Source organism: Panthera leo, chromosome B2 (assembly GCF_018350215.1).
Source record: "Panthera leo isolate Ple1 chromosome B2, P.leo_Ple1_pat1.1, whole genome shotgun sequence".
Classification (NCBI taxonomy): domain Eukaryota; kingdom Metazoa; phylum Chordata; class Mammalia; order Carnivora; family Felidae; genus Panthera; species Panthera leo.
Genome location: NC_056683.1, coordinates 43,092,877 through 43,119,383, shown reverse-complemented (window position 1 = coordinate 43,119,383; position 26,507 = coordinate 43,092,877). Strand labels below are relative to the sequence as shown.

The window sequence follows — 26,507 nt, the reverse complement described above, 5'->3', positions numbered from 1 at the left end:
ATCATGACCTGAACTAAAGTCGGACGCTCAACTGACTGAGCCACCCAGGTGCCCCAGCAGGCATCTGTAGTTTTAACAGGCTCCCCAGGTGACGCTAATATGCACCAAAGTCTGAGAACAAAGGGCGTAATTTTTAGTGATGATAAAAAAGGAAAATTACCCAACACTATTCTGATTTAATCTTCCCTATCAAGAATGATCTTCAAATAGAATGAACACAACAAACATGCTTAAGAGGAAATTAAGGCTCGGGAGAGGTAAGAAGACAGAGGAGAGAGACTTGTGCTTTAAGTGAATTCAAGGTTCTGCTCCAAGATGAATCATACCCCACGGTATTGCAAGAACTGTGGAGAACAGTAGGCAAAGGGTTTCTATTTGACAGATCAGGGCTACAAAGTCATAGTAAAAGTAAAGTCTGTCTCCCCATAACTCCACTCACTACTAATCTTAGCTTTGCTCGCTGGCATTCCTTCCCCCCCACCCTCCACCCCGTGATACTTATTAAATTGCTTGAAGGTAATGCCTTTACTGCACAACATCTAGTAGTTTTCCATTTGCTTACCCCATTTACCTTATTCTGCAAACAGCATTGCTATTGGTAAAATCTCAATGTCAACTAGTTTTTTGGAGCCTCTGTTGGTGACCACTTGCTTGCAAGCCCACTGAAAACTCTAAGTCACCTTCCACAACCTGTGTACCACGGGCTTGTCACACTTGAGCTCCACGGTGACAATCAGAAAGCAGAATGGGTTCACTAAAAACCTGCTTCTTAGGATTACTTCAGCAACAGACTAGAAGAAAAAGCATCCATCCGTTGTGCATCTTGACCTCAGCCAGGTAACTAACTACCTTATCTCTAATGTGATTTATAGCCAGCTACGAGGCCTACCAGAAAGTGGTAGCGGGGATGAATCGAGGTGAATCATGGTCAGCTTTGAAAGAGGTGCATGGTGACAGGTTCAAGGGCGTTCTGATCCTAGTTACATCCAGCATGTTCCCTAAAGTCTTAAAGAATTAGAAACAACCTATCTAAGCTGCAAGATGAGACCACGTTGTGAGGAACAGCCAACATACTGGGTGAAGCATCAGAACTCTAAAATAACCCTAACAGGATGGAAGGAGGAGATGGAAGCAACATAATGAAACCGAATAAGAAAGTACAGTGCTGCCCTTTGGTCAACTCCAAGACAGGATGGGGGAAGCCTGCCCTAAGATCAGAGCTCTTCTTGGACTGCAGGCCACAGTGGGACAGGATGACAAAAAGTTAACAGAGTCCTGGAATGCATTAACAAAGTACCAGAAAACCCCTACTTCTCCGGTCATACCTAGCTGGAGGGCTGTGTTTTCTCAAGGCGGCATCAGATAGAGCCTCCAGCTGCCATTATGAGGAATGGTTGAAGGAGCGGCCAACAGCTCTCATCTGCCCTCGACCTTTCCTTAAAACACTCCTACTTCCCTCCTGAACTGAAACTCAGACTTGCCTGGATCTTTCCTCCTAACCTTTCCACTTGGCTCATTCTCCAAGGTCACCAGACAAGCTAACTCCTCTTCAGAAGTTCTTCCATCTTTGCCATGACCTACCAACCTCCAGGACATTCCTCCACACTGGTAAGTGGCTCAACATCTTCCTTGTTTCCCTGACTTGTACCAAGTCCTACCAAGTCCTGGGAGAAACTGTCATTCTCCCGGTGATCCACCAGAGCCCACCCCCTCTTCCCAAACTGCAACCCATGCAAGAGACACACAAAATTATGCTCGTGGGCTCTTCCAGTTATCTCTGTCCTTAGCCGGCTCCTCAGCAACGCTCAACCAAAGTCATTTTCCCTTCCCATCATTCACCTTGATGACTGCTCCAAGACTACTCACTATTCTTCTCAACCCTCTCCCCTGCACCCTCCCCTCCCCTCCACCTAAAACCACCTTGTCAGATTTAATCTTCCTGCAACACCGATTTTAACTCTGAGAGTTTCAGAAACCTGGTCCTAAGTTTCTTATTCCTAAATGGCTTCACAAGATGGACTCTTCCGTGATATCCATCTTTTGAAGACTGCTACCACCAACTGTTTAGAAACAGTGAAAAAGCAAGTCTTTATTCAAAGCAAACAAAGCCCTAGGAAAAAAAATCTGATGGTCTTACGTGGTCGTAGTGACATACGATTTTTCCTTCCTGGAATATTTCTGCACATATTAAAATGAAAATATGGAACCAAAGCACTTTGTAAACAGGTAACATTTGTAAGGTATTGCTGTCACTATTAACAGTACATAGTACAATGCATACCAACTCTGCCTTTGAAGCCCCAGGCGCCCATCGATGATTAATCACCAAAATGCTCCACTGGACCATCCACTACATCACATGGACCTGCCCTTCTCCTGAGTTAGCCTTGTAGGTTAAATATTTCATTCAACGTGAGATTCCTATTCTGATCATTTTGTCTACACTCTGTTGCAAAAGGTGAAAATGGGCTGGAAAGGTCACCAGGCAACTAGGAAAGAGGAAAGTCATGCATACCATAACGCTCTGGAAAATAATGAGAAAAAAATCAAGACTTCCTTTGGGGCAGAGACCCAAAGACAGGCTAGAAACGGAAGAGTCTTGGGGAAGGATAAAGCGAGGCATTATGTAGATGGATTCTTCTTATCACAATTAGATATTAACTATGCATCTTCTATTCCAGACGGGAGGAAATTACAAAGACAAGTTTTTGAAACTCATGAAATTAGTTTTTCTTGGAACACTGCCCCTCTCTATCTTCCTAAAAGCATAAGAAAGCCAGAGCATCTTCAGTTAATAAGGGAATTCCTACTAACAGAAGTCCAGAGACCTGTAAGAAGTTAATCTACAGATGATGCTAACAGGCTAACAACAGCATGACATGTTGACCACCAGCCTTTCGCAGGGTCCTACTAAGCTTTCTTCTTCAAAGCCAGCGCAGGCTGGACCTGAACTCTGCTCTTCATCATAAGGTGGCCGCCAGAGCTGAAGACATGTGCAATTGTGTTGACACAGAATTTGTGCTGTTTTCTCACAAGGACTGTAACCAGTGACCTCCCCTAAAATGATTCCCAGTGCACAAATGGGCACAGCAGCAGCAAATTGCCCTGACTGGTCTGCCCAAATAAGCTCAAAGGAAGAAGATGGGACAGGACTCTCTAGTAACTTCAGAAATTAAACAGTAGCACCACCAAAGTACAAGAATAGTACTTTCAACAGCCGGTCTCTGAATGTGGCGATTTCAGTTCCTTCGGACGCGAGATGCCTACGGGCGAGTGAGACCACGGTGGTCATAAAGCAGGAGACCTTGCTTAACTCCCATTCTCCACACCCCACCATCATCTCACAGGGAGGGCACCTGAGGCCACTCTTCCTGCTAACAGTGCCCGAGCCCCTCTCATGACTTCACCCTCCCTCACACAACCACCGCCCCCCAGCCACCAGCCCCGCGTCCACTTCACCTCTCACCCTGTGTCACATTAAACAGTCGTGTGATCCCTGCGCACTTGAACAGAGCAGCAATTTGAGATGCACGCTACTCAGCTGTGCTTTCCTATTTGGGAAAGGATTATGCTAGTAAATGTTTCAGTGTGAGTACAGTGGACTCGGGCCTGGGACCTCCAACGTACACAGGCCAAGCTCAGGCACCCGACTGCCTGAGAGCCTTCCAATGTTTAAAGGTGTGGCATTTGCCAAGGGAATATGGAATCGGACCGAAGTCGGGTGGAAACTACTTCGCTTTGGTCAAGGTAACTGCTGGTAAGATTATTATCCTACATGATGCCTGGCCAGGTTATTTTCTAAGATATTCCTAAGAATGCTACCTTGCATCTATGCTCCTATAACTATAATTTAATCATTAAAACCAGTTTTATTGCATTTTAAAGCATGATTCAGACACTCTTAATGCCTCCCTTTTCTGAAAATATCTCTGAGGATTCTGAATAATACCCAATGGAGAGAAGACAAAGAGATTAGTCCCTTAGGACACCTACCACTTAGATTGTCAGCAACATGACTGACGTGATAGGGATGGGGGTGACTGCCTACCAAGAATCTGGAACTCACAGTCAACTATAATGGCTAAAGAAGCTTTCGGGAAGTCATTTCTCAAAGAATCAATTTCTTCCACCTGGAAAACACATACTTTTAAGAATTGTCTTAAGGCTTTGATTAAGAACTTTATGTAAAACCAGTATGTCAGTGGGGAAGAGCTGCATAAATAAAATGACGTAGGTACTGAAACTGGGGGAAACCAAGCCACGATAGAAGTATGCTTCAGCCTCCCAAGAGTGCACGGTGGTTAAGGAGCATGGGACCCTGAAGCAAAGCAGATCTGGCTTTAATTCCTACATTTACCACTTAATGGTTTGTAAGTGGGACCTTGGGCGAGGTACCTGGCCCCTCTGACCCTCAGCTTTCAAAATAATGCCACCTATCTCACAGAGCTGTTGTAAGGAGCGTTATGAACTAACCTCATTATAATGCCTGGCACACAACACGCTTTTCAATAAATAAAGGCTAGCTAAGAGTAAGTCAACCAAATAGGTACTAGGGCTAGGATAATAGTGGATCACACTTCCCGAAGAGGTCAATGATCCATTCGTCACCAAACCAAAGTGACAAGGCAACAGGCACTATGTAAGACAATGGGGACACAAAGCTAAATAAAACATGGCCCAGGGCTTAGCCGGTTAAGCGCCAGACTTCAGCTCAGATCATGATCTCACAGTTCATGGGTTTGAGCCCCACGTCGGGCTCTGTGCTGACAGCTGGGAACCTGGAGCCTGCTTCAGTTTCTGTGTGTGTGTATGTGTGTATGTGTGTGTGTGTGTGTCTCTCTCTGCTCCTCCCCCACTCACTCTGTCTGTCTCTCTCTCTCAAAAATAAACATTAAAAAATTTTTTTAAATAAATAAATAAAATAAAATAAAACATGGCCCTAGACTTTGAAAGTTCAAAGTCTGATGAAGGAGACAGACGTGTAAACAAGTAACTGTCGCCACATGGACTGGCGGTATGGAAGCCTCAGGCTCAGTGTGGGTAGGTTGGAAGAAGCCTGACAGAGGTGCCAGCCTTTGATCTGAGTCTTGAAGAAAGAAGAAAAAATGCTAACCATCCTTAACTCTCTCCTGGGCTACTGCAGTAACTTCCGAAACGATGACCCTGCTTCAACCATTGTCTCCTTATGATCTGTTCGTCACACAGCAGCCAAGGTGATTTTTTAAAAGCATGTAAATTTGATAAGGTCATTCCCCTGCTTCACATCCTTCAAGAGCATCCCACTGCGATCAGAGCAAAACCCAAGCTCCTTACCAGGTCCTTGAAGGCGCTCCATAATCCACTCCCTGCCTGGCTTTCTGTTATCATTTCCTGTGTTTGCTACATTCCACTTACACTGATCTTCCTGACCCCTGAGCAACCACAGTCACTGCTTCCCGGGAGCCTGTGCATGAGTCTTCCGTGGCCGAAAATGCTCTTCCTCACAGATCTTCAAAGCTCTTAGGAGAACCCTGTCCCAACTTTCTAATCAAAATTACCTTTTTCTTTCCCTAAGTTGCTCTCTAATGCATTACTCTATTCAATTTCTCAAAGCATGTGTTATTGTCTGAAATTATCTCGTATGTGTGCTTATTTACCCATTTACAGACACCGTCTGTCACGAAAAGGGGAGCTCCTTGTCAACAGAAGTTGTATCTATCTTGTGCACTTACTTAACGCCTGGCAGATAGTAAGCACTCGAGTATTTTTTGAATGAATGAATAATAGAACAGCAGAACGCCCAGCCCCAAAGGTTAGATGAATGTCCCAATCCACCAAACCCAAGGGCCTAGGTCTGCTTTTGTTGCTGTTGTTGTTGTTTAGGTGTAGCTCACTCACCCACAAAGTACTGAGGTTAAAACAGTGACTGTCTTGAGCAGTATCTCCTAACATAATATCCCTAACTCCACTGCTAAGCACCACGTTCTGAATCAAAAGAAGTAGCCATTTGTGACCGACTAGGTGTTTCCTAGCACCCAGAGATAGGCACGAGATGTCTGAAGACTAAAAAAAAAGAAAAGAAAAGAAAAGAAAAGAAAAGAAAAGAAAAGAAAAGAAAAGAAAAGAAAAGAAAAAAGATACAGAGGAAGCAACTTCCTCAGGAAGCCATAGGAGGCCCTGGGGCCTTCAGATAGAACATCAGCCATTAAAGACGACAACAGAAGGACCATCACACCAGCACGGCAGAGAAGCCAGCCCATTGCACAGCTAGGACCATTAGCCCTAGGAACTACAAGAGGCACTGGAGAACACTAATATGAAACACTCAGTGCCTATCACTTCCTCAGTTTATGACTTCTAACTTCATTTCACCCCTTTTCTGTTGGCAAGTGTATATATAGTAGTTACCATACAACCATGATCATCATCTATAGTCTTGGGGTAAGAGCTTGAGATATCAAGAGGGCCAAGCCAATGAGAGATGACAAACTTCTGTATCCAAAGGATTCCATGAACTAAAAAATGCAGACGTTACATACTGCGGAGAAGTTACAAAACCCATCGTAGGCAAGGCTCGTAAGTAGAACTTACATTTAGGCATGCAATTGTGTAGATCCTACACTGGAATGAAACCAAATGGTTTCACTATGCAAGCGTTATACCGAAATGTGATTTCTGCCACTGGTGCTCATCACCAGGGAACAACAGCACCCTGAGACAGGAAATGAGAGAGAACAGTTGATGCCAACAAGGCATGACATCTCAGCTCTTCTTGTACTGACATCTTGTCATCTAAACTTTCATTAATTCAACATTTCACCAGATGTGCCTACCACTGTGCCTACACAAGCAAAATTAATCCCTGTAATAAATCCCTTGAAGAATCTGCAGTCTAGCAAGGTGGAAACAAAGAAACACCCAGAAGCTGTAAAAGAAGGCAATCTCAACTACAGCTTAGAGGCTAGATAGGCAGCCTCTAGACACAGGTCCCAGGACTCTTTCCTAAAGAAGGTAACAATGACCTTGAGGGATGGATGGCACCTTTCTGCAGACACAGACCACCGGAGATAGAACAGCCTAAGTAAGAGGGTGCAGGGAGAAGAATGTGGACTCAGGAAACAACAACATTACAGTCCAGGGACAGATGTGGCTGTGTGAGGGCTGGGAAGGATCGCTATCTCTTCAATTAGACTTTAAGTCAAGGACAGGGCACTTTTCTTCTCCCCTCCTCCTGTATTACCCGAGACCTAATTCTCTATGTGTGGTAGGCTCTAAATTATCTTCACTAAATAAATAAGAAAATTAACCCAGAGAGGAAAAAAAGTGAAATAAATTCACTTCGAAGTTGCTGCTGTTCTTGGATGTTCTTGGATTGTGTAATAATTTGGGTCACAGTAGAAGTGTGCACACCCTCAGTTATAGGGAGATACTTATACCCATCACCTCACTAACAGTACAGAAGCATGTAAGGAAAGTGCACATGGCCAAGAGTGGGTAGGGGTGGCACAAACACATGTGTCAATCTGCACATTGGGAAGGCTGCTGGAGACAGTTGTTGGGCCCAATACTCTGGATGCTAGAAAAACGAGAAGACTGATCTATAAATCAATCATTCTAGTGCTATAATCGCCAATGCAGAGCTAAGACTCTTGTGGTGTCATTCCAGAAAGCTATCGGTACCTAGAAATACAACTGTTTTCTGTTTTCATTTTTTAGAAATACATCCAGTGAGTATTTAAAATATTATTTTTAATTGATCATGAGGGAGTTGTAGCATGGTACTGTATAAAAAAAAACACACTACGTCAGGAGTCAAGAGACTGAATTCTGCTCTGCCACTAGCTTGCTGTAAAGCTGCAGACAAGAAGAAGCTTAACCTTCCTGAGCCTCCCAGCGGGGAGGGAGGTGACCAGAGGAGGAGAGCCACGTCTATGGAGGTGGTCACGACCCTGGTCTGCCCAGATGCTCTCCTGGTATCCCCATGTCTTACACCTTCTCAGAGCCTTACTCTCTGCACTCACATCTGCTGGTAACATGTAGATCCCCCTTACCACTTTTACCGGCCTTTTGGCTAATGATACCTAAGATACCTTCAGTTTCTAAAACGTCCTCTGGTGCTTTTTTATGACGTCATCTTCAGGTTTGTGGTCAAAGCCTTGAGGAAAGCATCTTCTTAAATGAATCTAGCAACACACAGTTTCCAAAAGCCACTTTGAAAGCATTAGTCATTAGTACAACATAATTAGCAAACAGTTAAGGATTAGAACACAGAATCAAACATTTAAAGAGCTCAGGGATTGCCAATCATAGCACATATATTTTTCTTATATATATTTTGTTAGCCATCATAAGTCCCTTACAAATCACATATAAACACTCTTAAATATGTATACAAATGGGTACGTGTGCTCACACACACACACACACACATACACACAGTCTAAAGATTACTCTGAAGACAAAAGGACAGCTATTTATGAAGCTTCATCAAAGATCTAAAGCCCACTACTTTAAATGCAGCAGCACCTATAGCAACAAGCTTGAAATTCACAAGTTAGTGTGAATTTCACCCTTATATTTTTATCAAGGATGCCTGCCTAGTAAACACAGTAAGCTTAATTCCTACATATCAACATTTAGTGATTTCTTTAGGCTAATCCATGGCTATTGTTCACAGAGCTCTAATGTTCTTCCCTGATGCAGAGATCTGGTTCTCTGTAGTGTTTAGATATTTTATTTTTATAATTCTGTATTATCTATTAAATATGTACTCAGGCATACCCATATATTCAGACTCATATACATATACCCACAGAAACCTACTCTAAATAAATATCCAAGAAGACATATCCCTAATACGGGCAGGGGAGAAAGAGAGGAAGGTCATTCCATTTATAAACAGTTATGTTTATAATCTTTTAGGGACACTCAACACGTAAGCACTATCAACCAAAACCTAACCGTTAGAATAGTTTCTTGTACATTTTGTTTTGAGTTATTTTCCCTCCATTCTGGTCTACCTCTGCCAACAACAGAAGCCAGATGACATGACTAAGTGACATCAGCTCTCAGTATTTCTGATGGGCAACTTAAAGATCTATGACGACTGACATAACTCCTCTGTCACCAGGACCCAAGAGCAATCACACTAAAAGCAAGATCTGTTTTTGCACAACTGGGGCAGAAAAGAGAGAGAGAGAGAGAGAGAGAGAGAGAGCGAGCTGGGAGTCTTACTGCACCAAATGTGAATGATTAGTGTGTAATGCAATGCTGATGTTAATTTTTAAGAAGAAAGGTAAAGCAAGCGGCTTACTAGAATGTAGAAATAAAGAGACATGTCGCAAGAGGAACTGGAGCTAAAAGTGAATCAGACGTGAATTCTGTCTGCCCAATGAGCCGCTCAGTGACCTTGCCTTATACCCACCAATCAAGGCTTCCTGTTAGCCCTGGGCAATTTTCAGGCAAACTGAATGAAATAGTTATACATGTAAGAAATGTAAGCCCAAATCTGAGACGGTAAGACTAATCTTCTAATAGTGAGGGTGCGAGGTTATCCCCTGCACTAGCCGGGCACAACACAGAAACTCACAACAAACATTCTCCCGGAGAACATAGTCGTTACCATCCACTATGTTGCACACTGACATCACCAAGAAGTGCAACATTAGCAGAAACCTCCCCCAGGTTTTATCCCAAAGTTACTGAACGTTGGAATTTTTTTTTTTTTTAATCAAAAAGGTCAGTCTCTTCACATCTTGATTCTTTAATAATAAGCCATTTCACAGCCCAGGAGTATTGAAGTGAGTACATCTCATGTGGTAGCCCCTCACCCCCAGCCTGCCGGACTGTGTGCAAGTGAAACCTAGGAGTCTGTCTTACCTGTAATCTGACTCTGTCCTTGTGGATTAAAAGGACTTGGTGCAGAGTTCAGGGAGGGCCGTGGGTTCTGAGGCGGGACACCTACTCTCATACTGGGATGAGGAATGCGCCCTAAATCACTGAGGCGGTCAGAGAACAAACTAGGTTTAGAGTCATCAAGCTTCTGTCTGTGCCCTGGAAACAGCAAATCATAAAATAAAAGCATATTAATGAGCTGAACAATTGACCATACTAAATAGATATGTGAACATACATACTGGGGGTTTAAAGCCAAGGGATTATCAATACTGGTATTTATAAGGAAGTGTCTCTACAATGCCTTCCATTTCCAGTGGCTTTCTAAGCATCATCCGGTGTGGAGCGTTCCTAGTTCTGTGCTACAAACGGAGAGCTGAGGGTCCCCGAGGGTGACTCGGAGCTGACACCAGGACTCAGGAAGGGCTGTCTGCGTGCCTCGTCCAACCCTCTGGGCGAGGGTGGGAAAGGTGAGTGTGTTCTGGGCTATGTTCGCTTACTTCGTGAAGGAGGAAACTTCCCGCAAGTTCAGAGTCTGTGCATGTCACACATGTTATCCCAAAACTGGGGCAGAAACAGAGACAAACATTTGTCAAGGGGCAATTCCCATGATAACCATAGTGACTTTTCTTTTTCATGTTACAACTAGACCTTACTGAGACTCTCCTGAAAAATTAAAACTCAAACCTAGAACCCCTTTCAGAGGAAAAAGTGGAAATACGGTCAAGGAAATACAGATTCTCAAGAGGAATCTGGGTGTTTTGTGACACCCCCAAAACCTCAAAGCATATAATAAACTATGTGAAATCTGACAGAATGCTTTTTTCTATTTTAAATCTGGTACTACGGTTCTGTATAAGAAATGGAAAAACACCCTCTGGGTTACCACGTGAATGTGAGATTCCACTATTAACACAAAACAAAACATAACTTTGTTTCGCTTCTAGTTTATTCAAGTCTCAAATCGAAGGAAATTCTAGATAATAAGGAAATACGCCCGCTAAAATATAACTCAGGTTCTAAGGCTTTTTGAAAATCATGAGATCACTTGTAGCAAAGAGTGGAGTATGGGCTTGGTGCAAGTGTAACAGAACAGCGTGTGAGACTTGGTGCCACGTAAGTTAAGTGCACATCTGCAGAGTGGTGGCGAGGTGAACGAGCAGGGTAATGCCTCATACATGAACAGAAACATACTGTAGATTCCTTTTTCCATATTCTGTACCAGAATGAGGCCTGAGTATGTCACCCTAACATACTGTAACTGAAACCGAAGCAGATTCAAAGAAGAGCCATTAAGATGATGACTGGGGGGCGCCTGGGTGGCTCAATCAGTTAAGCCTCCAACTTCGGCTCGGGTCAGGATCTCACGGTTCGTGAGTTCGAGCCCCGTGTCGGGATCTGTGCTGACAGCTCAGAGCCTGCAGACTGCTTCGGATTCTGTGTCTCCCTCTTTCTCTGCCCCTCCCCTGTTCACGCTGTCTCTCTCCCTCTCTCAAAAATAAATAAACATTAAAAAAAAATTTTTTTTAAGATGATGACTAGAATCAGAATTTGCCCTTTGAAGAAAAATCAAGGAAATTAGGATTATTACCCACAAAAGAAGAAAACCTGGAAGGAGGATTATTAAGAGCTTTCAAGAATCAGGAGGTATTTTCTGTGGGTAGCGAGAATACCTCATCTTCCTCTCGGTACAAGAGGACAAGAGGAATATATCAGGATAGGGTTAAGTTGAACATTAGAATTTCCCAACTATAAGCTGTCTTCATAAGACAAATTCCTTATTTTATTTGCCCCAAAATGTATTTTCCTGTCTCCTTTTTCATTGCCTACCCAGCCCAAAGAAAACAGACAGGAAGCCAAGGCTTGGTAATATGAGTTTAGCTGTCTCCACAGCCAAACATATTCCAAATAGGCCCATTAACTGAAATGGACCCACCACCCTATTTCCTGCCAGTTGGGGCATCTGCTATAATGAGGGACTAAGACCAGGAGAAAAGTGATCAGGAAAATTCTCTGTGCGTGGATGGGTGTTTTCCTTGTTGTTTAGAACTTCTTATCCGGATTATGAACAGATTTTAGAACTCTACACGGCCTTTAGAGATTGGCCCAAACAGCTCCTGGAGCCCAGCAAGCACGGTATTCACAGACAAAGCGACGAAGGCCTACAGAGGTACCACAGCTAGCCTGTGGTCTTCAGCTATTGGCTGGTTTGGCCTGGAAGAGGATCACAGTTCTCATCCTAGCTGACAACGCTTTCCACTCATCATGTGGCCCCATCAATGCTGGCATTCTAGATTTATCTTCCCTTCCTCTCACAGCTGCTGTGGTGGACTGAAAATATCCAGATCAACAGAAAGAGACACCTACGAGCTAAGCCCCATGTGGTACCACGGCTGGTTTTCAACGCAAGCAGAAGCAGCAGCAAGGATCCAATTACAAAGTTAATAGCTCACCCATTACCCTAAACAAACTTCCATCAATACATCTTGCTGTGTCTAACTAGTTTGACAATTAGGGAATTATACAGTACTTGTCACAGTTGGATCCATGGATTCTGTTCCTCACATACATACAAAAAAAGAAAAAAAGCATTGGTGTGGTGTTGATACAGCTGTAAACATTAACAAGAAAGCTTATGGAATTGTCCCTGGAAGTTATTTTTTTTAATAGGCCATATTTTTGGAATGGCAGATTCCCTGAGGGCTAAGGGGAGGGCTACACGATCTTGCCCGGTTCCTTTAAACACTGGGACTTTATGTGGGCTATGGGTCGCAAGAAAACTTAATAAAGCTTTGCCTCCGCTTTCTACAGCCTTTTCATTAGGCTTTCATGGAGACTGTAGGAGATGTGAGCTCAGCATTTGGACGTGTGAGTTCACTTTGTATTTTCTCTTAGCCCAGTGCTTCAGGGGGGATCGTAGGAAGTTGGAGGCAAGAATACAGAGAGGACTCACGGCATCGCTGATCAGTATGAAAACTGGAGGAGCAGGTGAAATTTTAAAAGCCTCAATGGCCTTCTGGAAATCACCTTCACACGTGAGCTACCAAGGATCTACAGACACCCAGAGTAATTCAGGGAGCACCTGTCTGTGGCTGCGCATGTACAAAAACACATACACGTTTCTCCTTGCAGATGCCTGCCCCTTTGTAGCTACCACCACAACCACAACAAAATTCTTACAGGACGATGAAGAACAAAAGCTGAACAGGTTCTTCATCTTTCAACCATGACAAATACCGGCTACCGCTAAACCACATCAGGGTTAACATGCGAACGATGGGCTGCAAGAAGACGTACTGAAATCCTCCACACTCAGGCAGTCCCTTAAGAAATCGAGAACACGGAAGACAAGGGCACATCGAGTTAAAGCAAAGACAGGGTCCTCTGCCGTGGTACGGGGAGGGCTGAACCTCATCCAAAGGGCCAAAGAGTGGGTCCTCCACATAGGAGGAAAGCATAAAGAACGCAAAACTGTTGTGTTCTATTTGAGACTGTGTGAAAGCTCGGGCACGGATCGTCTCTCTAGCTGTACTTTCTCCTTCGAGCAGTGGTTCCTCCACTCCAGCAGGATTAAGAAAACCCTCCAGGGAGCTTTGAAAAATATAGATGTCCAGAACGCACATCAGCTCCATTAGATCAGAATCTCTGAGAGCGGGTTCTGGGGAGTTCTTGTGTAAGATCACTCACAATCCGATGGGCAACTGAGGTAGAGAACCACTGCCCAAGGTGACCTCACAATCTCATGCACTCGGTGCCACCTATTTGTGCCGGGGACTCCCCCATTTCTGAGGTAAGCCCTGACTTCTGTCCTGAGTTCCAGGTCTGTGTGTCCCACTGCCTACCTGACTCTCCCCTGGGATGTCTACAAGATATTTAAATGTGGTATACTTAAAACAGAATTCTTGACTCTTCTCACCAGCGAACCCCATTCCCCTCTCAGAGTACCCTCATCTCAGTAAGTGGTGCCAGCCACTCAGTCACTGCAGCCAAAAACCTAAACATTTCCCTTTATTTCCCCTTACCCCTCGCACCCCACATTCAATCTATTACCACATCTCGTCATTTCCGTCTTGAAAGTGTATCTCAAATCCATTCAGTTCTCTCATTTCTACTGATACAGCCCTAGTCCAGGACCCCACCACCTTTCCCTGGGCATCTGACACTGAATCCTTTGAGTTTCCCATCCCAGGACCTCTCCATACTCCTGAAATACTCTCCCCCTATTTCTTTGCCCACTCCTTCTTATCCCTTAGGCCTCACAGTGAACACCACCTCCTATGAGAGGTCTTGTCTGCCACAATAACCAGAGTAGGTCCCCTCCTTCTAGAGCACACCCTCCATTTATTTCCTTTATGGCTATTACCACAATCTGTACTTATCTCGCGTACTTATTTGTCTCACCTGCAAGATATGAACCCCGTGAGAATAAGTGCTCTGTCTTGTTTAAAGTTGGATCTCTACAACCTAGTCCAGTGCCCACCATATAGTAGGTGCTCAACAAATATTTAGGCAATGAATGAATGAACGTGAATAGTCTCTCCTCTTTTAGATAAACGTCCAGGTTGAGAAAAAATTTTCTGCCCCGGCATATCATATTATAATGCTATCTTTCCCCCCCAAAAAACCCTTCTCTTATCTGACAACCTAGGGAATCCAGTGGGCAAAGCCTTTCTTTAGAGCCTAGCCCTTCTTGGTGCTTGCTCAGAAATTTCCCTAAAGGACGTGCATTTTAAGGGAATGCCCGATTGCTTCCTTGCTTTCTGAAAAAGTCCCGTTTGCTCTCATTATAATTCTTCAGCATTGTTGCAAGTCATTTAGAATCAAAGACCTGAAAAGGACAAGAGAAATCATTTTGACTCTAAATTTCTGAGTGACGTACTCCTTTTATGAATGAGGACCCTGAATCCCTGAGAGGGGAGGCGACTTGCCCAAAGCCACACAGTTAGCGGCAGGACTAGAACTCGGGACTTCTGATTGCTGGCCCCACGCTCTTTTCCCTCCCGTGGCCAACGAGCTTATTTTAGATTAGAACACTACAGCATCGGTCGCTCAGGGGAAATCACGGTCAAAGTGAATTTAAAACGGAAGAAAAAAATAGTTTTCAGAACAAATTTCTTTCAAAAAGTTGAGTGTGTTTGGCTGACCATGACTCTTGTTGCAATAAATTCAGGGGCACGAGAAGAAAAGTGTGATTAAAAGGTCACGGCATTCACACATCCTCAGAGCAAAGATGCTGAACCTGGTTGCCCCAGGCCTCCCCCCCCCCCCCCCCGCCCCGCCCCACCCACTCTCCAGTGCAAGGGCACCGCGCTCGCTGTTGACAGTTGGTAACAGGGCCGTTGGGTTTTCCGCTTAGAACAGGCATCAGAAACGGGTATGTGAAGACCCTGAAAGTGTGGTATGCAGACTACGAAAACAAACCTGCCTCTGTGATGTGACCCATTCTGCCCGTTTTTATAAAAGTTGACTGAGAACTGCCTCACCACTGAGGAAAGCTCTGTGGGCCCCCAGCCAAAAGGTCACACCCTGCGCACTACAGTCACAGTGTGATGCACTCCTCCGCAAGGGTCACCCAAAAGCACCTACAAAAGAGTGCACCTTGCAAAAACAAGGCACCTTCACGAGAAGGGCACCAAGTCATGGCAGGTCCGCTATCCTGGGGCACAGCAGGGTCATCTCGTGGATCACGATGTTTGGGAGCTCCCCTTTTTACAGCAGTATTTTAAATCAATTTGGGGGCGACTGGGCGGCTCAGCCGGTTAAGCATCTGACTTCAGCTCAGGTCATGATCTAGCAGTTTGTGAGTTCAAGTTGTGCATGGGGCCTTGTGCTGACAGCTCAGGGCCTGGAACCTGCTTTGGATTCTGTGTCTCCCTCTGTCTCTGCTCCTCCCCTGCTCACACTCTGTCTCTCTCTCAAAAATAAATAAACATTTTAAAAAAATTTAAAAATATATCAACTTTAAGCACTCACTTATTGGGTATCTACTTCTACCCTGAGTATCATGACAATACAATTTTAAAATAGAATAGAGGCGCCTGTGTGGCTCAGTTGGTTAAGCGTCTGACTTCGGCTCAGGTCATGACCTGGGTTTGTGAGTTCGAGCCCCACGTCGGGCCTGGGGCCTGCTTCGGATTCTGTGTCTCCTTCTCTCTCTGCCCCTCCCCCACTTGTGCTCTGTCTGTGTCTGTCAAAAATAAATAAATGTAAAAAAAAGAATGTTTTTAACAGAATAAATAGAGGCAGCTGGGTCGCTAAGGCGGTTGAGTGCCCAACTCGGTTTCAGCTCAGATCATGATCTCACAGTCCGTGGGTTTGAGCCCCACATAGGGCTCTGCACTGATAGCGCATACCTTGCTTGGGATTCTCTCTCTCTCTCTCTCTCTCTCTGCCCCTCTCCCACTCATGCTCTCTCTCTCTCAAAATAAATAAATAAACTTCAATCAATCAACCATCCAATTAGAATAAACAAAACTAAAAGGCAGATCTGCAATAGACCATCAGTCAGGAACCAGTACCACATCCACAATTCTGATTGGTTCGTCCATGTGGGCGTGTGCCCACATGAGAGCCTCACCAGGCATGGCAAGGAGGAGGGGAGAGAAAATCTTTAAGATAATGTCCTTGCCCCCCCAGCAGTTCAGTCTAGTAGGGAAGAAGGGCATGCAATTAAATATAACTGGAAAAGTTTACAATGAGGGAAAATCACTAAAATGCTTAGGTGTGGGGATCTATTAGGGACATATGAATACGGACTATTTCAAAATATTAAGGAAGTAGTGCTTTTTGTGAGTATGTAAAAATATGCCCTTATGTTTTTGAAGAGCTAACCAATATATTTAGAGGGTAAGCGTCATAAGTCTGGTATTTGCTTTAAAATATTTCAGCAAAATAAAAGGTGAAGTAAATACGGCAGAACGTTACCAGTTATAAAATAAGGTGATGGGTATATGGGATTTGATTAAATATCATCTCTTTTAATGTGTTTGAAATCTTTCATAATAAGAAAAAATCTTTAAAAAATAATAAACTGGAGGGGCACCTGGGTGGCTCAGTTGGTTGAGCGTCCAACTTTGGACTTTGGCTCAAGTCATGATTTCACGGTTCGTGAGTTCGAGCCCCGCTTCGGGCTCTGTGCTGACAGCTCAGAGCCTAGAGCCTGCTTCAAACTTTTTGTCTCCCTCTCTCTCTGCCCCTCCTTGGCTCGTGCTGTGTTTCTGTCTCTCAAAAATAAATAAATGTTAAAAAAGATTTTTTTTTAATAAAAAATAGTAAACTTCTATGGGAAGAACAGTGAGCCACTGCTGTTGACTAAAGGAAAGAGGAAACCCTTGCTGATGAGACCATTATGCCCTTGAAGGTTGAGGAGGATACTGATAAGCAGAGAAGAAAGGAGGAAAGCTGGCTGGAGGACAAATGACAGCAATGTGATAATAAATATCTTGGGAGACAAGATAGTGTTGAACATGTATGTGATACGAATCTCAACAGAAGCACGCTATTCTTAAAATCACTTGATGCCTCTAGTTTTAAAACCAAACATTAGCTCTTTTAAACTATACAATCTAAGGGCACCTGGGTGGCTCAGTCAGTTTAGCATCCGACTCTTGATTTCAAGCTCAGCTCATGATCCCAGGGTGGTGGGGTCGAGCCCTGCATCGGGCTCCATGCTAAATGTAGAGTCTGCTTGGGATTCTTTCTCTCTGTCTCTCCACCCCTCCCCTGCACATATGCTCTCTCTCTCTCTCTCTCTCTCTCAAATAAAAAATAATAATAAAAATAAATAAACAATGCAATCAATATGGGAACTTACCCTTTTAAGACAGATCTTTTCATCCCCTGACTAATGAAACAATACTCTGGCAGCCCGAGAGCCTCCTCTCATCTGCCATGCACTCAGGCTTCCCTGGAGGAGGGGTGGCTGGGGAGACATTAGCTAATTTTGCTGTCAACAAGTATGTGAGAGGGAGGAGGCCTAGTCCAGTACTCCAGGGCTCAAACCACAGGATATACCCATTTAAGATGTTGTGACAATGATCCTTAGGAGTAAAAAGGAAGAGAGGAGAGGACGTGCATCAGAATTACCTTTTTTTTTTCCAGAGCAAACTGGTTATATAGCCACAGAGCTACTATTCCACAGCAGCTCTGGAAAAACAACAACAAAAATGAAGTCTTGGTTTTAATCTCTCTGCTCTGAAAGTGGTACATGAAGGAGTGTTTGCAGGGAGGGGCTGGGGATGAGGCTGACTAATGTTAAAGTCCTAATTCTATTCCAAATGATATTACTTGGAATTTGACTACTGCGTTGAAGGGTGAGCCTTAGTTCATCTTAGAGAATTCAATTTAGGTGGTTTCCAGCAAAAGCAACGTTAACAGGGGAGATAGCACAGACTCAAGGGAGTTCTTAGGGGAGCCATGCAAAGTGTGGATCCAAACACTTTATAACTATTGAGGCTCCAGATTGAAAACCTTGATTTTCTGCATTCCTACATACATGTGAAAACTGGAAATACTACCGAGAAAAGTGAAACTTCTCTTTGTTTACATTCAGATGACTGCATTTCACTGGTGGTTTGTGAAAGTCCAAAAATGAAAGACCTATATACTCTTGTGATGCTCGTAATGTTTAGTTAAGCCCTCTGCCTCTCCCTAACGCACCCCTGCCCCCACTACAAACAGTCCCAACCAGCCTCTCCTCTAATTTCCTTATCTCCATTAATATCACCACCTCTGGGGTGCTTGGGTGGGTTAGTCGGTTGAGCGTCCGACTCTTGATTTTGGCTGAAGTCAACGGTCCCAGGATGGTGAGATCAACCCCCACACTGGGCTCCGTGCTGACAGAGCAGAGCCTGCTTGGGATTCTCTCTCGCTCTCTCTCTCTCTCTCTCTCAAAATAAATAAATCACTTATTATATATTAAACAAATATATCACCACTTTCTAGTCTCTGAGGCTCAAAATCCAGCCCAAATTATTTCTTCACCACCTCCCTTTCCTGGACCCCATCATTCACATAAGCCCATTCTTATAGTTTCTGCAGGAATGGGCCCTCACTTTCCATTCCCACTAGAATTCCAGTCCCATCAGAATCACTCCTAACCTGTCACTTATGGCTAATACACCAGAGAAGAAGCCTGGAATAAATGAAAGGGCATCAACTAATTATATGACCAACTGCAGGAAGGGATTTAATGGAACTCGCCAGACCTACCAAAAATGAAGGGTGGAACTCTCCAGACCTACCAAAAATGAAGGATTCATTTCCATAATTTCTAAAGTCCTTTCAGCCCCTGAATCTTAACATCACTCACCTGCTCAAAACCTTTCAACTGTCTCACGCTGTCTATAAACAGAGCTCCCTGAGCCCAGCAGGGAAAACAAAGACCTGGAAACACCCAGAAGATATGGTCTGATTATACATCGTCACACTCATTTCCAATGGCTACTTCTGTACTACCCCCTGTATTACCCACGGTTCTTCACAGAGCCCCTGTACCTTTGCGAAAGCTGTCTCCCCCACCTGAAATACCCTCACCCCACCATCTCCATTTGGTCATCACACCGTTCTGGTCTTCTAGGTCTCTAGGACCTCGGTGATCCCTCTGGTTTCCATCTCAGCAAGCTGAAAGCAGCTACGACTGGTTTTGTGTATTACATGTGGTTACACTTAAGTGTAGTAGGCATTCAGTCAGCATTAACTTACTGCGAATTGATATAAAATATTTATACAGAATTTCAAAGCCTATAATCTTAGACTCTCCTGGACTTGACTATAAAACCTTTGAGGATGGGTGTCATGTCTCTTGTCTAGCACATAACTTAGAGCTTAGGTACAAAGAAAGCACACAACAAATGGTTACTGAATTAATAAATAGGGACACTGATAAATCTAGAATTATCTCTCCTTTTGTCCAGTAAAAGAGAGGAGAGGGGAGAAAAAAAAAAAAAAACAACAGGCTAGTCATCGGGAAACATTTCCCACAGTAAAATTGATGAGTCTATAATCTTTGCTGGGAAAGGCTGCTGAGTCATCTTTTTTCCTAAGAGTACGCTGTCTGGTTCAGGTCACAAACTATTTCTGGACTAGAACAGCAAAATGGACTAAGAAACTGCCTTCATGCTTAAGAAACCTCTAGCCAGGGGAAGCGAGCAGCCATACAACAGGACATGTGCGTGGGGTCCCAGAGCTCACAGAAGACAGCTCGTGAGAGGAGACAGCCCTAGGGCCATATTAATGCGGCTTCAGACAGAGGACCACAGATCATAAACAAATCCCCTTCCAGGAGATTCTTCTCTGATGGCATTTCAAAAATGAACTAACAGAGTTTGTCTCTAAGGGCCCTTCTTAATATATAAACCAATTTCTAAAGGGGAAAAAAAATCATAATCACCACCATGTATCTTCAAGAGCCCCCTTTCAGCCCTTGAACAGAGTCAGGCATGTAGAATCTAAAGTTTATCAAGGAAGAAGAGAGGAAGAACAATTTCACCCAAGAGAGGTCTGAAGCCTTCCCGTCTCTTGGGTAAAAACATAATTATGGGAAGAAAAAAACATAATCTACTCAAGAGACATAATTACATAGTTAAGCCATAGACTCCAAAGAAATATTCTAGGAACTCCAGTTCATAGAAAAAAAATGTTAAAAACTGAATTTGCTTTCTTTTAATAACACAAGGCGCCAGTTTAGATCAGTGAGTAAAAAGTTCACTCTCCCAAACTCATTTTTAAAACACAATTGGGTGCATGAGAGAGATCACTGAAGGAGAGCCTCTTTCCAAATCTAGGCTTCTAAAGGTTCAAGAACTCAAGATCGTTCAATAAACACACAAATGAAAGAATTGTGAAATATTCATATTCGTGCATCTTAACTGCAAGTTCCTTTATAACTTTTAGATTTCAGGCTGTGGCAAATCACGACCATCAAAGACTGAAGGGGCTATCAGGCTATGCCAATATCAGTCACACATCAGGGAATAACTTCTAAAAAACATATGCTTAGAGTGTAATCCTTTTTCTTGAAATAACGGACTTGAAAAACTTGAGACATCTAAAGAAAAAGAAACTCATGGGAGGTAAGAAGAAAAAAAAAGATTAAAAAAATTTTAAAGAAAGACCAGACAACGAGGGGAGACAGGGAGACGGGAGATGTGTAATACTTTTTTGCAAACAGGGCAAGAAAGAGCTCCCAGAGAACCTGGCTGACTTCACTGTAGCCCAGCTCCGGGGTCCTAAAACACCCCTCATCCACTCAGCCTCTTTACCTCCAGATTCTCTGGTACTTTCCAGTTCCAGTCCTGCTATCCTTGACTTCTTCACCTGTCATTTCCAAGGGATGCTCTTTCCCTCTTGACTCCCATTCAAAGTAAAAGTACATGAATGAGGATTTTTCAGAGGTGGAAGAGAATATGGATTTCCAGACCATGTTCTTCACTTCAGAAAAGTCACTGATGCCCAGAAAATACTGTGCTTCGTTCAAAATCGTGGAAGTAGGCAGTGACACTGGAAGCCAGTCCCCTGACCTGTCTCAGCCCTCCTTTTCATATGCCAGGCTGCCATACAAAGAAAGGAAAGGAAAGGAAAGGAAGGGGAAGGGGAAGGGGAAGAGGGAAGAGGGAAGGAAAGGGGAAGAGGGAGGAGAAGGGGAAAATAGTAGAGAAAAAGAGGCCGAGAATGAACAGAATAAGAAAAAGCAGAGAAGCTTTACTTCTGAGGATTTATTACATTGTATGCAGACTTTCCAACTTTGTTTTAGCACAATACCTCCTCTACTAATTACAAACCAACATCCACAGCCATCCTGGGCCATCTGACACTGCATCTCTCGCTTTAGTTTCTGGGAAACGAACAAAAGATCTCTTTCTCTATGTTTACACTCTACCCCTAAAACTTAGTAAAACTTGAGTGTTTTCGTTCAGAAAACATTTCCTTTGCCCTCTTTTACTAGAATATACTTCACACACACACACCGCAGATTTGTGTTACTAGGATTTGCAGAGACCCCACTGAGAGATGTAAAGATCTTTTTAATGGGAACGTTTCAAGCAATGGAAATGGTAGTTTCCACAGCTGAACAAAAAGCATCACTGTTTATTTGCCAATAATCCAGCTAAACACGGATGGCTTTATTCTTCAAAGAGTCCAGTGACAACTAGCCTATACAGACTGTCACGCAATTCCTGGATCCTGACTGAACTTCCTTTGCATGCGATCTTCTCTGTTTCTCTTTCACTACTATGGTTTTGTGCATATGTTATGTAACTGCATGTGTGTTTGAAGCAAAGGGAAAACGCTACACAGAAGTAATTAAAAAGTGCAAAGGTTCCCCTCTTGACACATGCCGCGACAGCAGCGGAACATCATTTTCAACTTTCCCATCTCTGTAACAGGAAGCAAATGTTAAAAAGTAATAACCAAGGAGAAATTCAGCCAGCTCCCGCAGCCCGGTCTTGCTGTGCTAAATGGCAGTGAAGATCATAGAGGAAATAAAAAGGAAAAGACAGAAAAAAAAAAAAAAAAGATGGGGGGGCAGTTTCGTGCTTAAACTGGACCTCGTCCAGCTGGCAAGAAGAGGTGGTTTTCTTAACGCTTGCAAAACCTGATTACTTTCTTAAAGGAATGAAAAAGAAGGAGATGTAAACACGACCATTAAGACAGATTTAAGGTACTTAGCTTTAATCTAGTCTAAGGCTGCTCTGATTGTCTGCTGCCTTGCAGCTCTCTGCTTCCTAGACATGAATACGGCGCATGTCAGTGTCTTCTGAGCGGCGAATGCTGTCAGCTGAGCTCTGTGGTTACCCTCCCAGGTCAGGCATGGAAGGAACAGCGGCTTAAGCAATAATGGATGGATGCCTGTTGTGTTCTGTGTCTGTCAGAAGTCTGTGTTACTACATTAAAGGACTATTGTGTTTACATCTCCACAACAGGTCTTAAACAGATTGTTTAAACATGATTAAACAGGAGATGTCTTTGAAATAAGCCCCCTCATAAAATTCAGATGGGCAAGGAACTGAAAAATGCCGTCAACAATATGTATTAAAAGAAAAAAAAAAGATCATTTCTCGCTAAGCTGCAAAGGTCACATGATATCAACTCCCAAAACAGAACAGTTTACAAGTTCAACTCAAAGGATTCCCTCCTATCTCAACACCCTTTTCCAATGGAATAACGTTTATCCACCTGTCCATCCGCCCCTCCCCAACGCTGTTGCACAATGTACTATGTAGTCTTGATAGACAGATAATTGCTTTATTCAGCCGCGTGAAATGAAAGGAGTCTATTGTGTTAATCCCGGTACTCTTATCTTCTGTGAACTCTGAATAAGGAACTGAGAGCTCCACCTCTTCATTCCAAAACTACTGGAGTTCGCTCACATTCAGATCTGCTAAAGTGTTCTTACATTCCGGGCTGTCACTAAAGGTGCCAAGTATTTTGAGTAGGATCAAGTTATTGTTATATAAAAGGGAATCGAAAGGAGTGCTAAATGGGAGTTTAGAGATAGCAAGTTTTAACCTTTTTTTCAAGGCACAGCAGACAGGAAAAATGCATACTTGTCCATCCAAAGGAGGTGGGTCGGTGCTCATTTTTCAGGCATACTCAGCACCCCCTAACTCAAGTGAAGAATGCTATGGAGGCCCTAGCTCAATAGTCTATTTATTTTTCATATTAAAAAAAAAAAACCTTCCGGTGATTAAAATTAAAGCTTGTTTGTTTTTTCAAAAGCAAGTGTAGGGGCGCCTGAGTCGCTCAGTCAGTTAAGTCGCCGACTTTTGATTTCAGCTCAGGTCATGACTTCACAGTTCATGAGTTTGAGCCCCACACTGGGCTCTGTGCTGACAGTGCAGAGCCTGCTTGGGATTCTCTCTCTCCCCCTCTCTCTGTCCCTCCTATGCTCTCTCTCTCTCCAAATAAATAAAATAAACAAACCAAAAAAGCAAGTGTAGTATTAAGTTTTAAGGATTTCAGTCTGATGGCTTCATGCTGAATTATTTCATCAATGACAGTTTGGAGAATTCTTTTGTCCATGTGAAATGTACAAAGTGTTGGCTTTTCCACATATACATGTACGTTAGTATCTCTATCATACACACACACACACACACACACACACACACACACACACACAGGAGAACCAAGTGAAGTAACGGCAATCCTACAGAGTTCCACATCTCTTTCAGGTAATTGGGAACGCTGTCCTCTAGAGACCCACCATGCTGTATGCACCATGACGCCACCACCCCTCTGACTACTGAACACATCTTTCCCTGCAGTGTGGGGTTCTTATGTATCAGCCTAATTAGATGCCTTTGTTGTTGCTGTTTTGTTTTCAAAATGGTACACGCTCAAGAATCTATGACACTCGCTGGAAAAGAAGTAATGCGATCTGGAAAAGTGGAGTAACCAACGAAAGAACGTCATCTTTGATCTCTTCTCATCTGCATCCTATCTCTTTAATTCACAGAAATTATATTCTTTCTACTCCTTACTCCCGGGATAGGCTGTTTCCAAGAGTTAACTGGCCTAATGGCTCAAAAAGTCCTACTAGCAACCATGGAGATTGAATAGTAAGCTCTGTTCAATAGAACTGATGATTGCCCAACAGGTAGTAAGAAAGATCCCACATGACTGAGTCAGGAGATGTGGGTTCTGCCAGTAATGGTTAAGTTGTGAACTTCTCAGGTACAGAATCTTCTCCGCAAAATAACAGACTACCCAACTTCCAGTTCTAAGAATCAGTGACACTATGTATGCCTCATTTGTTGTCACTATGGGCTACACACACACACACATACACACACACACACACACACACACACACACACACAATTAGTGAACTTAATAAAAAAAGTTAAAAGGCCAAGCTGGTAAGTGACTAAAAATGAGAACCCCATATCTAAATGTGGGTTTGACTATATGAGGAGCAGAAAATCCAGAGTCCGTTCCTAGCTTTGCCACTAACTTGGTTGTGGAGCTGTGGACAAATGATCTATCATCTTTGTGACTCAACTCCCTCATCCGTCAAGTGAGGATCAAAGTATGTGCATCACAGGAATATCATCAGGATGAAATGTAACAGAGGTGAAAACATCCTCCTACACAAGTAAAACCACGATGCAAACATGATAAACGAGGGGGGCTCACAACATACTGGGAGAGGCATAATAGAAACAAATAAAACACCAGTGCGATCAACACCATAATCAAGCTCTGAACAGGCCAAGGGGAGCCAAAGAATAAAGGCTGAACTTCCAAGGGTGGTCAGAAAGGGCTTACAGAAGACACAGCATTTGAGTAAACTGGAAGGATAAGTAGAATTCAGTCAAGCAAATGCAGAAGAAAGACATTCCAAGCAGAAGGAACAGGAAGTGCAAAGACAGAAAGGTTTTAAAAAAGTGTAGAGTGGAAGAACTCAGTGTGGCTCAGCCACAAGGGTGTGAGTGGCAGGCAGGTGGGCAGGTCAGATGCTGAAGGGCCTTGTCTCCTATGCCACAAAGTCTGAACTTCATCCTACAAGTGACAGCGAACCACTGAGGTGTTTGAAAGCAAGGGTGTGCCAGGAGCTGATTTAGAGTTTAGGAGGACCACTTCACTGACAGGGGAAAACAGGTCTAGAAGCGAGTGCATTTAGAGGCATCGAGCCGGTTAGGAAATTATGTTTGTATTGTAGGCCAGGGGACAACAGTGAGAGTGGGATGGTTCCCCCCACTAAAGCGGCACTAACAGGTGCGAGGGAACGCACGTGAGACACACAACAGAGTCAACCAATGGTAGCATAGAATAATCAGATGTAAGAAGAAAGGCAGAGAGGGGGAGTCTCGGGTTTCTAGTTTGGCCACACGGGTGAACTGTGGGGCCCTCAAAACTGGCAAAACCAACGGGGCTCCCCATTTGGGTGGAGAAGTTTGGCTAAAGTGGAGGCAGGGAGCCCCAAGCGCCGTGTGGGCCGTTCGTCTGAAGTGCCCAGGGGACACAGTCGGCCCTTTCTGGGCCAAGTCACAAGTCGGACTGTGGCTCTGTACTTATCATTGACAGGGGTCAGAGAACGAACAGAATGAGAGAATGTTGGGGTCTACGTATGACACTGGGAATGCCAAAAATCAGAGGCGACTTCAAAGATGAAGGAGAGCAGAAGACAACATGAACCTGTAGCAAAAAACCTCTACATCATCTTTCCCAGTGTTATCTTCTGGGAAACATTTCTTCCTAAATCCCAGGGAGCAGCATATTTGAGCACTTCTCCTGGTGCCATCTGCACTCCGGTGAGGTATGGAAACAAAGTGAAATAAACGCAGTCCCTCATCTCTGCCCTCCCCCTTTCCATGCTCTCACTCCCGGTGTCCATCAGAGAGTAACAAACCCTGAAGAATCCATACGGGGATGGAAGAAAAGAATCCATCTGTTACGGATGGAGATGTGGCAGGGATCCAATGCAAACAGCACGAGTGATATCATTTATAGAACTGCAACCTGACTAATAAACACACATAAAAGGGCTTCAGAAAAAAAGTCTGAGCCACCAAGTTGGCCTGAAGGTTTTTAGACCTTTTCCTTTCTCCCTCTGTGAAAAATGAACTGCAGAGGTTGCTAAAATTTAAAACAATTTAGAACTGCCCTTGATAAAAACAGGATTCTCACCT

General features: G+C 43.7%; 1 protein-coding gene across 6 annotated transcripts in view; it reads right to left on the bottom strand.

The window, feature by feature from the left end:
• The window catches only part of RUNX2 (RUNX family transcription factor 2), a 259,424-nt gene that overhangs the window by 83,974 nt on the left and 148,943 nt on the right, over positions 1-26,507 (bottom strand). For 5 of the 6 annotated variants that reach the window (XM_042938947.1, XM_042938943.1, XM_042938945.1 and 2 more), the window contains exon 6: positions 9,859-10,032. The exons of the other annotated variant lie outside the window; for it this stretch is intronic. In XM_042938947.1, coding sequence (XP_042794881.1) covers positions 9,859-10,032 — 174 coding nt within the window. The remainder of the gene's footprint in view (positions 1-9,858; positions 10,033-26,507) is intronic. 6 annotated transcript variants of the gene reach the window in all.